The 12,966-nt window shown below is 40.8% G+C and overlaps 1 protein-coding gene across 3 annotated transcripts in view; it reads left to right on the top strand.

Annotated features, from left to right (window-relative positions):
* The window catches only part of DPY19L1 (dpy-19 like C-mannosyltransferase 1), a 107,015-nt gene extending 94,358 nt beyond the window's left edge, over positions 1 to 12,657 (top strand). For all 3 annotated transcript variants that reach the window (XM_051852895.2, XM_051852896.2, XM_070059711.1), the window contains 6 exons: positions 620 to 644; positions 1,344 to 1,463; positions 3,262 to 3,436; positions 4,164 to 4,263; positions 5,345 to 5,470; positions 9,911 to 12,657. In XM_051852895.2, coding sequence (XP_051708855.1) covers positions 620 to 644; positions 1,344 to 1,463; positions 3,262 to 3,436; positions 4,164 to 4,263; positions 5,345 to 5,470; positions 9,911 to 10,067 — 703 coding nt within the window. In that variant the 3' untranslated portion in view covers positions 10,068 to 12,657. The remainder of the gene's footprint in view (positions 1 to 619; positions 645 to 1,343; positions 1,464 to 3,261; positions 3,437 to 4,163; positions 4,264 to 5,344; positions 5,471 to 9,910) is intronic.
* The last annotated feature ends 309 nt before the right edge of the window (positions 12,658 to 12,966 follow it).

Below are 12,966 nucleotides of genomic sequence, written 5' to 3'. Positions count from 1 at the left end.
GGAACCTACTTTGGGGTTTTAAGTGAGAGAGTGGAAAGGTTGCTCCCACTGCTGGGATGAGAATCCATGGTAGGGATGTGGTCTGGCCTCTGAGCAGGGATCCTTTCTGAGGAAATTAGACCTGTTCAGCAATGCTAACGGTGGAGTTCTGTGGCTATTTGTGTATTCCACGGCTGGTGCTGAGAAGATTCAAGTGGTGGCCCCAACTAGATTGTCTCCATTGTGTCTTCATTGTGTGTGGGAGCTGAAGGACCACTGGGGATGGAAGCAGGTGTATGGCACTGTGAAAGCATCAGAGCTCTGTTGCACTCTCTGCTTCACTGGGACATCACCGGAGATGGATCTCCTCCACCGTGGGGTGCCTCTGTTGGCCTGATAAATACCCATTTCGTCAAATGTTCAGAGTCTAATACAGCATTGTTATGTTTAAAATAAACTGTCATAAAGGATTCTAGCACTTGTTTTGGTATATAACTTCTAGTTATCTTGACTTGCATATATATGTCCTGGGGGAATATTATAGAAGTTGTGAAACTCAAATTTGTAAGCTAAAATGCAAATAAGTGAAGGAAGTAGTTCTAATAAAAATTCACTATATATATTTCTTTTTCCATTTCAGAAAACACCACTTTGATCATGGAGAGGTAAGGACCTAACATTACTAAAATTCTACTTATGTTTGTATATATTTGTACTGTCCTTTCTAGTTCCCGTTTCTCAGTCTATTGGCATGTATCATCTTCAGATCAGCCCAGTGTGTGTTTCTATGAGAATGTTAAATTAAGATTCACAGACCGTTCATTTGTTGAAACAATTAAGTAGGAAGCTCATCGGGGCTGCTCTGATAATCCTTGCAGTAATCACAGTTGATTCCCGTAGCCCCTTTAAACGCACGTGGAGACGACTTTCCTTGCTGCCTGCTGGCCCCAAGGCTTCAGATGTGGCTGCTGCCTGTTCCTGTCTCTGGGAACTGCAGCCTGATTTCCCTGGTAGCTCCCAGGTGGAGCTCTAGGACCTAGAGGCAGCATTGCTTCTCTTACCATGTTCCTGCCTGCCTCTGCTGGTAGCACCAACGTGGATTCAGAAATGTGGGCTTAATTAACTGCATGTTTCACTCCAAGTGGAATTACAGAAACACTCGCCTTTGGGGCTTGATAATTTTAGCCTTTTACTAGAATGGGGCAGTGAATTTTAAGAATTGTTTTAGAAATTTCAGAAATCAGAGTAGTCTTCATTTTTGTTACTAAGAAAAGTACTTTTTCCTGTATATCCACCTGTTTAACTGGATATTCTTAAACCTCACAAATAATAGGAGTAAAAAAAGGTTTTCTTCTTTCTTTCAGCTGGTTTATCATGCATTGCAACTGTTAGCATATACAGTGCTTGGCATTTTAATTATGAGACTGAAGCTCTTCTTGACCCCACACATGTGTGTCATGGCTTCCTTGCTGTGTTCAAGACAGGTAACTTGGGGCTGATGTAGGAGCTGTAGCTGCCAGGGTAACTTACCCCAGCCTTAGTTGTGTGGCCTGGAAACAATACTGAGTTAGCCTGAGTTCTTCCGGTCATTGTAGTTAAAGTTCTTCCTGGTTCTGTTCTCATCTTTCCTCCAAGGTAAGGGCCAAAGCTAAGCATGGCATATAGCAAACCCTAAATCAGCGCAGGCTAAGTTCCTGAGTTGTGACTACAGGTGCTGATAGAAAGTGAAGCTTAATTGTGGAAATAATTTTTTGGTGTTTCGATATACATATCACAAGGAATTCTGAGAATTGAGTTCAAGTCATAAGTACTTTTTTTCAATTTTATTTAAGTTATAAGTTTCATGTTTCTCATATATACAGATTTAGGAACTTAGTGATATTTCCCTCCCTCCCACCCTTGTCCAACGCTTCCGCCTCCTCCCTCTCCCATTCCCACTTTAGATTTTTACAGAGATCTACTTTTAACTTATTTAATGATCCTAAGGTTAACCCTTCAGTAAATAAAGGTTCAACAAATAGTATGAAGGAAAAAAAAAACACCATTCTTCAACAGAAGAGACAAGGGTTGTAAGCAATCATGAAATCTCAAAATGTCCATCAACTGAAGACAGGATAAAGAAATTATGGTATATATACACTATGGAGTAGAGTACTCAGCTATAAAAAAAAAAGAAATCCTGTCATTTGCCACAAAATGGATGCAATTGGAAACCATTATACTTAGTGAAATACGCCAGTCCCAAAAAGACAGATAACATATGTTTTTCCCTGATCGGGGTAACTAGTCGAGGGTCTAAAATGGAATATATTGGAGTGAAATGAAATGGATATTTTGTCATAAGTACTTTTATGATACTTTGTTATCAAACTTTAACAGTTTTTTTTTCCATTTGAGTGTACATTTTGTGTACACATCCCCGATTTTCACTTTGTAAAATTTAGTTCCAGCCAAGCTTGATGATTTGTGTTTCTTGGCAACTGCCGCCTGGCTCTGTGTTCTCCACAGTGTCACCTTCTCGTGCTTCTGCCAGCCAGGGGGCGGCGGCAGCTCCTTGTAGAAATGCAGAGCATGGTTACCAAGCACCTGCTCTGCACCCTGGGCGTGGCAGTGGGGTAGGTGGAAGATGAAAAGGCCCTCCAGAGCTTGGGATCTAGCTATAAAGATGTAGAGAAATGATATTAAGGAGACGGTAGGGACCAAGTATTGCTACTGAGAGAGGACTGTTGGGAAAAAACAGCCAACTTTACAATGTGGGTATTACATTAGGCATGACTGTCCACTGTCCCTGGTGCTTCCAGTCGGGGGCTGGAAAGGAGGCTGATTGGGAACCTTTCTGAAATCCCATCAGGGTGGCAAACGTCACTTAGGCTGGCTTTGATGGGTAGGAACTCTGCTGTCTTCTCTGCCCAGAGACTCAAACTCAGGAGGACCCGACATTGAGTTTAATGCCTGCTCTTGCTGTTTTGAACTTCTTAATGATTTTGAACAAGGGGCCCCACATTTTCAGTTTTCACTGAGCCTCATAAATAGTTTAGATGGTCCTGGCTTTATGTGGATCTGAGAGTAGAGGGAGCAGGTTGAGAGATAGATCTTCTTAAGTCATGTCCTTAAGTCATGTCCTTTTTGATCCCAAGAATCAATTTGTCTGGACTTTTTTAGGATAATTCTTTCTCTAAGACTCTAGCAGGGGCCATGTTCTTTTCTGGGAAGGACTTTTGTTTATTGGGTACACGCTGCTTTGTACCAGCAGTTACCAATGTATTCTTAATTTGGTTTCAGCTGTTTGGATGGCTCTTTTGCAAAATACACCCTGGTGCTGTTGTTTTTGCTATATTAGCAGCAATGTCGATACAAGGTTCTGCAAATCTACAGACCCAGTGGAATATTGTAGGGGAGTTCAGCAATTTGCCTCAAGAAGAACTTATAGAATGGATCAAATATAGTACTAAACCAGGTAAACAACAAAAAAAATCATATTATATAGCTAGTGTTTTTCCTAGAGTTGATATCCTAAACTCCTGTTGTTTCCAATGCTCTTTTTCTAAGCAGTGCTGCTTCTGTATTTAAAAAATGGGAGTTATCAGTGCTTCTTAATGGTTTGCAGGGGGAAATGTTATAATATTCTCTTAATAGTCCACTACTTTACATAAATCCTTTTTTTTCAAAAGTTATCCAAAGTTTAAATGCTCCATTTTAAAATAATTTTATTATGCTTATTTTCTTAATGAATTTTTAATAGTAGTCCTCATATTCCTTCTTGAAACGAACTCTTGGAATGTGATATTTTATTCATACATAGAAAGCAAGACTGTAATCGTTGGAATATCAGGGACTGAATATTGAATCATCTTCCAGAATTTTCTTGGTGCTATGAAACTTTCCTAGTCAATTTGCTACTTTCTTAGAAATGGGGAAGATTTCTAATTCTAATGCTGTGAAACTAAAAAAAAGAAAAGAAAAGAAACCCTCAGTGGTGAGATGATGAACCTGTGTTTTCCAAGGAAAACAGTTGATCTCTGCTTTCTCAGCAGTCCAGTTCATTCTGGTTCTACCTTTAAGTCATTAAGTCACAAACCTTGCCGTGCCTCAGCTCTGTCACCTGTGAGAGAACTGAGCTGAGCCTGGAGGAGACTCCGGCTGCTGCTGCCCGAGCGTCTCCCTAAGCCCTCCTTGCCTTGCAGATGCCGTGTTTGCGGGTGCCATGCCCACCATGGCGAGCGTTAAGCTCTCCGCGCTTCGGCCAGTTGTGAATCATCCACACTATGAAGATGCAGGTTTGAGGTCAGTATATGATCTCTAACTGTTAAATATAAATAAATAGTGAGTGAAGAAGCCAGCCAAGTAATGAGGTTTCAAAAAGGCAGTGTTGAACTGAGAATTACAGGGCCAGGGAGAGGAATGCTGAAATCAGACTGCTAACCTAGAACCAGAACTGTTAAGCTTTTTACTGCCACAGGACGGTAGACCTATAACCTTTGGGTGATCTTCAGTACCAGGCAGATGAAGGCTGCATGCTGTTTCAGTTTCTGCAGGCTCACAGGGCTCCAGATAACTAGGTCCTCATTAGTTGTCATCATCCTCAAGTTCTCCTGAAGAGTCAGCAGCTTATTGTTTTTAAGGCTTCTTATAGGCTATTTTTCTTGAATTCTGAGGAATCAGTTGAAATAGAATCACTTTCAAAGAGGATTTTATTCTGGTTCTCACCAATATAGCCTACTAAAATAATCTTTGGATTTTTATTTTGATTTATTTTTTGAGACCATTTGTTCCTAATTTATAGTCTTGTATTCTCTTCATAAAAGTAATTGATTTAATTTTCATGCAATTTCTAGGGTAGGTGAAGCTATTCATTTCCTAGGCAAATCCTGTTAGTGCATATGTTTTTTTGTAGAACCATAGGATGTACAACTTATAAATAAAACATTTTCATTAAAAATCATTTTTAGCAGCTAATTTCCAGGGCAATTACATTGAGTAAGTTTGGTTTTTCTTAAATCTATAAAGTGGAGAACCATATAATGCTAATTGTTGGTATCAGAGCGCTGAGGCTGATGATCTTCAGCACGGTCCTGTGGTTGTGTTGGTTGTAGCTCATCCCTGTCCACACACAGAGTGCCTTAGAATTATTTGTGATATATAGAATGACAAAGCTTTTAAAAACAAAACCAACCAACAGGCAAAAGGCTCTCTAAGTTGGGAAGCAAAGGGATGTGTTAAACCCAGACCTTTCCTCCCGGGGCACATGCCGCTTCGCCTGGGAGGAAGTTTCTGGTGACCTGATTCTGTGTGGTCTTTCTTCTGAATATGGTGATTGTATCCTTTTAATTTTGAAAATTTTCTACCCCCTTATTTTTCTTTAAAGAGCTAGAACAAAAATAGTATACTCAATGTATAGTCGAAAAGCAGCTGAAGAAGTGAAGCGAGAATTGATAAAGTTGAAAGTGAATTATTACATCTTAGAAGAATCATGGTGTATAAGGAGATCCAAGTGAGTACTGGACACAGTCCCTATGGTCATGAAATGTGAAAAGTTAATTCACCCTCATGGCAAGTGCTTTGCTGGTGGTCTGAGTCAGATAACAGTTTGCAAACTCTAAGTGGAAAAATCTTTTTAGATAATTATTTGGGTTGGAGTGGTATTTTTTTTTTGTTTCTACTCATTATGAATATTTCTTTTATAACCATCTACCTGCACACACTACCTTAAAGGGATTATATTGGCACTGACTGATAATATCTCAAATTGTTCATATTTGCCTACAATGTTTTAAAAGCTTTTATTTGAAAGTTGGATGTATTTTTCATTGAAGAAGCTTCCAGAGTCTGAAACTCAACACTGTGATGAAGTGAGGCAGGCAGCTTAGCGTTGTCTTTCAGTGCCCAGACTACCTGTGATCTTCTCTACACTGTGTCCTGCGGATGGATAGGACGTCCTGGCAGCATCATCTGCGAATGAAACTTTACCTTCTTGCCGTTTAATCTCTTCCTTGGGTGGAAAAATAATTAACTTTACTGTGACATGCTCTCTTGGGTTTATAGTTTAAAAATTTCTGTTCCCACAGAGAAGTTCAGTAAGCACAGTGGAAGTCCAAGTGTTTCCAGTCAAGCATATGGAAACGTTGCACCTGGGTGGCAGGACAGCGGGTTGGCAGTTGCTTGCCTTTGGAGTATCAAGGCCATGCTGTGCCTGAAAAGCATGGCACTTGAGCACTTTCATTAGAAATCAAGGGTATTTTGTGGGACATTATTATTTAAAAATTTCTTACTCTATAAACAGGAACCTTCAGGAGATTGCAACATCTGTGGCTTAACTGTATAGCCCATCATCTATTTCAAGGAAACACGTGGGTAATAAGACAAAAGGTTGAATATTGACTCACCGGTGAAAATAGTTTTGTAGCATAGGAGCTACTCAGCTTTGTACACAAGGGAAAGAAAGTAATTGGCAATTGTGGAATGATTCCAGTTGACTTGACTATAATCAAGATTTATAGAAAATACGTTCTTGTAATTTAGAAAATGCTTTTAGTACTTTCAGATATGTGAATATATGTGAAATTTCACACAGCTTTAATGAATTTTGTTATATAAATTTGGAGCAAAATTATACAGATCTCTCATCTTTATGAGCGAATTGTAATAAATGATAGCTGGCATTTTCAATAGGAAGAATTCTGTTTCTTGACAGGTTTCCACTAGAATTGGAATCTCTGATTTCCTTGGGCTTCATTTTGCTGAGAGTTATAGGTTACTGGAACGTAAAAACAATTTTCAATCTTTTTTTTTTTTCCTCCAAGCTGACAATTGGACCTGGGTCAAAATTCTTCATTCTTTTTTTCTGGACCCTTGCATATTTGAAAATGTCAGCATTGCAGAGGCTTTGTGTTATAAGGTGTTGATGTGCTCCTTGGATTTGTGCAACTGTGGTAGTCTCATGTTCTGATACGCAGAGCCCTGTTTCCACAAGAAGGGATGTAGAGGCAAATCTGTTCCATGTGGTGATACATTATGCACACCAAACAAAGACAGTTGGGTTCAGGTCACTTCCACTGAGAGAGAGGGTGGGGCAGGAGTGCGGTTTCCCCTTGTGGACCTTGGGTGGCCTTTGCTGTGCCTGTCCCGGCGGGACCTGAGAGGGAGGAAGGAAACTCAGAGTAACCTGCTCCCACTTGTTTTCCCGACTCATCACCCGAAGTAACATTTCCATCCACTGTAAGGTTTGCACCAGATTAACTGCTTACTCTCAGGAAACCCTGGACAGATCGCTCTGCTGCAGCCTTGAAGGAGAAGCAAAAGCTGTGCTTTCTGTTCCCACGTGGGGCAGATGGGGACCTTAGGCAGGAGAGGAAAGGGAGAGGGACTAATAGTTATCCAGCACCTCACCTGCCTGGCACAGGGGTGAGCACTGAATTCATATGCTCTCCTTTCCAAGTGGCTTAAGTATTTCTTAAATATTCAGCAGTTGCTGTTCAAATGCAAGCTGTAGATGAGTTTTTACTTAACTACTCTTTTATTCTCAGTTCTCTGCCTTTCTTCATTATTTCAATAATAGAGTTGACATAAAATTGAAATATGTATTCAGAAGAAAATTATTCAAATTTCCACTAATGCTATTTAACGATGTAGCTGGCTGGCCCGGGGAGAACCTAGGAAACTCAGAGAAAGACTGCGGGGCAGACAGAGCTCACAAAGACAGCTCTTTGCCCTCGCTTTTTCCTAAAAGCTGTTGATCTCAGGAGAGCTCCGGGTCATTGTCTGCTTCCTGTACTTCTCTCTCTGTTCTCCCACTGGCCCTCAGCACTTAACAGTTTGGCTTTGACACTTGTGAGAAAATGTAAAGGTAACAAGCCCAAGCCCAACCGTATTGTCTGTCATCTCATAGGCATCCAGTGTCAATGAGTCTCTGCAAAACATGTGCGTTCAAATCCTCGTTAAGGGAACACTCGCTGAGAAACACATTGTTTTTATGATGACAAAATGTAAATAATTAAAATATCCATGCCTAAAGGAGTGACTGATTGATTAATCCAATGTGAGTGCTAGCAACTGTTGAAAAGATTGAAGTAGGCCTTTATATCCTGGGATGGTAACAGAGACCACATTTTGGTTAAGCAGAGAATCCCAAAATGACCCCATTTTTGTAAAAACAACCCAGGAGCATCTGAGCATGTCTGTATGTTGTTGTCTGTGTGTGTGCGCACACACACACCTCTGTCTCCACGTGTATAACAAGGTCTCGCAGGGGGTTTGCTGAGAATGGCATTGGACATGCTGTTGACCTCTCTCTCTCTCTCTCTCTCTCTCTCTCTCTTTCTCTTTCTCTCTTTCTCTCTCTCTTCCATTTTATTTATTTATTTATTTATTTATTTATTTATTTATTTGAAAGGCAGAGTTACAGAGAGGTAGAGAGAGTCTTCCATCTGCTGGTTCACTCCCCAGATGACCACAACGGCCAGAGCTGAGGCAATCCAAAGCCAGGAACCTAGAGCTTCCTCCAGGTCTCCCACACGGCTACAGGGGCCCAAGCACTTCAGTGATCTTCCACTGCTTTCCCAGGTTGTAGCAGAGAGCTTGGTCGGAAGTGGAGCAGCCAGAACTTGAACTGGCACCCATATGGGATGCCGGCACTGCAGGCAACCATAGCACTGGCCTCAACCTCATTTCTTTTACTTTGTTTTCATTTGTATTTTGACACTTTGATAATGACTGATTATTTTTTTGTAAGATTTATTTGAAAGAGTTAGAGGGCTGTCCCTGAGAAAGCCAGGGAGATCTTCCATCTACTGGTTCATTCCCGAGATGGCTGCAGTGGCCAGGGCTCGGCCAGGCTGAAGCCAGGAGCCAGGAGCTTCATCTGGGTCTCCCACTGCTTTTCCTAGGTACATTAGCAAGGAACTGGATTGGAAGTGGAGCAGCCAAGGCACAAACCAGTGCCTGTGTAGGTGTGCCGATGTCTCAGGTAGTAGCTTTACCCGCTGCGCCAGGACACTGGCCCCTGATTACTTTCAGATTACTTTCTGATTACTTTCTGATTAAACATGTTATTTGAAAGGGAAGGCATGTTTGTCTCCGCTGGTGGTGCAGAGTCAAACAGGACTGGCACGGAGGCTGACGGGCTCGTGGAGCAGTTTTTTCTTAAAGTGAAGCGACTGACAAAACATAAGCAGTTGTCAGCTTTCTGTGTCTTAAAATTTCTCAAAAAGCAAGTAAGAAAATGTCAATTTTATCATGTTCCAATAGTTATATCTATAAAACAGTTCTTGATTTAAAAGAGTGCTAGTTAACTTTAAAGGATTTACTTAGGCAAACATCTCATGATACCCGTTACACTTACACTGTTTCTATACAAAAATATATATAGCTTTTAATATTTAATTATGCTCTTAGCTAAGATGTAAGCTTAATACCACCTGACTTTCTTTAAATTGACTCATTAAGAATACAATTGTTGCAGTTTCCCTGTGAATTGAGCATATTTTACAATCACAGTTCTAAAAATACCTGTAATCACTACGTGCCAGGTATGGTACTAGATACCTGATCTCTCTCAACCCTTGCCACAGACCTGTGTCATGGTGTTTCTCCCTTTCACAGCTATGGAAGCTACCTGTGCGTCTGCCTCTAGGCAGGTGACTGAGGCGGACGTGAACCATGGTCTCTCCTACTCCAGCACATGAATGTGTGTGTTCTCCAGATCTGTTTCTTCCTCATCACCTTGGCCTCTCATTCATCTTGTCGCAAAGAGGACTTATGGCAGTTACAAAAATATAAATAGCCATGATAGGGTTTCTTTTAAACTAAGTTAATTCAAGTAGAAAAAAAAAAAGGAAATTGAAGTGAAGAATGTAAAAACTGCTCTGCTTTATTTGCAGTTATATAACATACATTGATTTTTTTTTTTTTCAAATGTGTGTATTTATTTGTCTAGGCCTGGTTGCAGTATGCCTGAAATTTGGGATGTGGAAGATCCTGCTAATGCGGGGAAAACACCCTTATGTAACCTCTTGGTGAAGGAGTCCAAGCCTCACTTCACCACCGTGTTCCAGAACAGTGTTTACAAAGTTCTAGAAGTTATAAAAGAGTGACTGCTACATGAATTGCTGCCTCCAGAGAACTACATCAGTAATGGTTTTAATGTTTTGCTAAGAAGTCATGTGTTGTTTTTAATTCAGATCCCAAAATCTTTTATAGGTAACTGTTTTCAAATAGAAAACGCTTTATTTGGTTAATTTGAATGCCATTCTGATTGTAAAACAACGTATACCTTTATCAGTTGGTTACTATTTCAATGCATCCCTTAAAATTTGCTATGCAAATGAGTATATGCTTGTACTTAAATATTTGTGCTAAAGTGAGCTAAGCTACCGGTCAAAAAAAAATATGACGGATCATGACAAGGGTGATGTGAACAGACTCAATTCTAAACCACCTAGGGACGCATTTTACAGTGGAGGGGCGACTCACGCCCTTGGCTTTTTTCTTTTGCTTCTTGCTCTTGTCTTTTGGGAACTTTGTTGATTCCTCTAAGCTCTCCTGTCATGTCAGCCCCTGCCGGCAGCCAGGGTGTAGAAGACGGGGCAGACGTGGGCCCGGCGTATGGAATCATGTGTTTATTTCACTGCTTCCTGTTGTCTGCTGCACTTGTGAGGGAAGCCTTCCCTGCCCGTTCCTTTCCCAGGCTCGCGGAGTTAGTGCTTAGGACCAGTCGCCTTTCAGTTCCTTTACTGGCGGCCTGCGGCATTACTGTCTGAAACTCCCACGTCTCCAACCCGTCCTTCTCCCCATCCCTGCCATTCTTGTCAAATATGTGCTCTTTACTCCTTTAGTTGCTCATCCAGTACTTACTCTTGGCTAAAAAAAAAAAAAGAAAAGAAAAAGAAAAAAAAAACAGTAATGGTAGCTGTATTTTTCTCATTTTTAATATTATTCAAATGTTTATATTTTAATACCTTTAAACCACTTTTAAATTTTTTCATGTTTAATTGTAGTTTTAAGAAAAACTATTTTGAACAACCCCAAATATAATGTATCTAGAAACTAATGTATATTTGATTAGACATAATTTACAGTGGGATAGTAGCTAGAAGTATAAGGTAATTTTTCTTTTACTATTCAAATATAATTAAAATGTGACTAATTTTTGAGTCAAAAAGCAAATATGATAAATGGAGTTTTTATATTTTACTTTAAGATTGCCTGTCTTAAATAAGACAAAGCCTTAAGCCTTATGTTACAAGTTTGGTTCTAAAAACCATTATTTTAGTATGAGGAATAAGTATATTAAGTCTTCCTCTTTTTTCTTGCTATTTATTTTTATTTTGAAAAATTTCCAAACTTACTTTGAATTTTTTGTATGAACTTTTTTGTCTCTTAGGAATTAATTTGTGTGAAATGAGATTCTTCAAAACAGTAGTAAATCCTCACAGTTCTGCGAAATGGTTTTAAAGTTTTAAACTCTAAGCAAACCATGACTGTGACTGAGTATACATTTAATCATACAGCGTTCTCTGTGTTAACCACAGGCAGAGTAACCTCCCTGTGGACTGTCCGGGAGCCGCGTCCTCCGGGAGGGCTTCCAGTGCTCAGTCCTGCAAGCCACCGGGAGCTGTTCGCTCTCTGCCAGAGGACACGGCTGGGCTGGGGGAGCACTGGCTTGTGGTATCAGCCAGCTGCCGAGCCAGCACAGCCTGTGGGGGAGGGTGCCCAGAGCCAGCAGCTCCTTCCCCGGAGTCGGCCTGGAGACCGATTCCGTCAGTGTCCTCCGGACGTTGCTGGCTGGCTGCTTTATTTCTAAGACTTTGGCCAGTTTCAGAAAGTAGGGAAGCTCCTGGAGATTGTGGATGAAGGGAAACATTTGAGCCATGACGCAGCGACACGGAGACGGGAGGAGGGCCCTGGAGGCTGAGAAGCAGAGACTGGCTGGAGACAGGGAAGGTGTGCTCTGCCCTCCCTGCGACTGCTCCCACCCAAGTCTGCTTGACGTTCTCCAGTCACTCCTCTAAAGCTATTCTCTATTCTTCTCACCTCCCTTAAATTCCTTTCCTAATACATTCTGATGTAGGGAATGAAAATTCTGCACAGGAAAACAATAAAATGTTACTATCTCTGTGCTGGAAAACATTGAAGTCAGCTAAACAAGCTTTTTCCAGAAGAATCCTTTGATGACAGCACGGATTGATGTAACCCCACCAACAAGCTCTGGTTCTGCTCTGGACAAGCCAGTGTAGACGGGGCTCAGTGCACGCCCGGCCTTCATCGTGTCTAGCAGCCACCGGCACTGGGGAAGCGTCTGTCATGGCAACACAGAGGAGCAGTGGGTTCCGTGTGAACGGCAAAGCAGTATTACGGCTCAGTATTTTATATACCTTTAACATTTTCAAATACTTTTGTTTTAGTGTGAGGAAAGCAAGGTTGGGCAGGAGGCGACAAAAATAGTTGTTGTTATGACACTTAAGCAAACCAAGTTGAGGCAGTATTTCTGTTAAAAATAATCCTCTAACAATGTTGGCAGCAAGTGTAGTGTTAAAATAGGCCAATGAAATTAAGGAGAAAATGAAAGGATGTATCAGGAATAAAGTAATGTTGCATAGAAGTATTGTATTTTTATGAATTTTATGCCACTTGTTTACACGTACTATATATGTTAAATAAAAAAGATCATGAAAAATGTACAAAGTGTTTCTTGTCTTGATGTTATTTTCATTTCCACCTCAGCTGTGGACGTATTTGGCCTCATTTTGTAACCACGTAGCCATGAACTCGGTTGAGACGTGTTGCAGTCACGAAGACAAAGGGAAGGGTTCTAATGGTGGGCTCCATGAGCCTCCTTGGCTCATCATTGGTGGGTGGTATTCACTGGAATTTTCCAGATACTTTTCCCATATAGGGTAGAGTCACATTATTTTATCCTTTCCACTAAGGGACACAATAGTTCATGAAAGTTATAGGTTAGGAATTATTGCAGAGTAGCTGAAAGCATTTTCT

This window comes from Oryctolagus cuniculus, chromosome 16 (assembly GCF_964237555.1).
Source record: "Oryctolagus cuniculus chromosome 16, mOryCun1.1, whole genome shotgun sequence".
Taxonomy (NCBI): Eukaryota; Metazoa; Chordata; class Mammalia; order Lagomorpha; family Leporidae; genus Oryctolagus; species Oryctolagus cuniculus.
The sequence above is the reverse complement of the archived record's forward strand: the minus strand, read 5'-3'. Positions and strand labels throughout refer to the sequence as shown.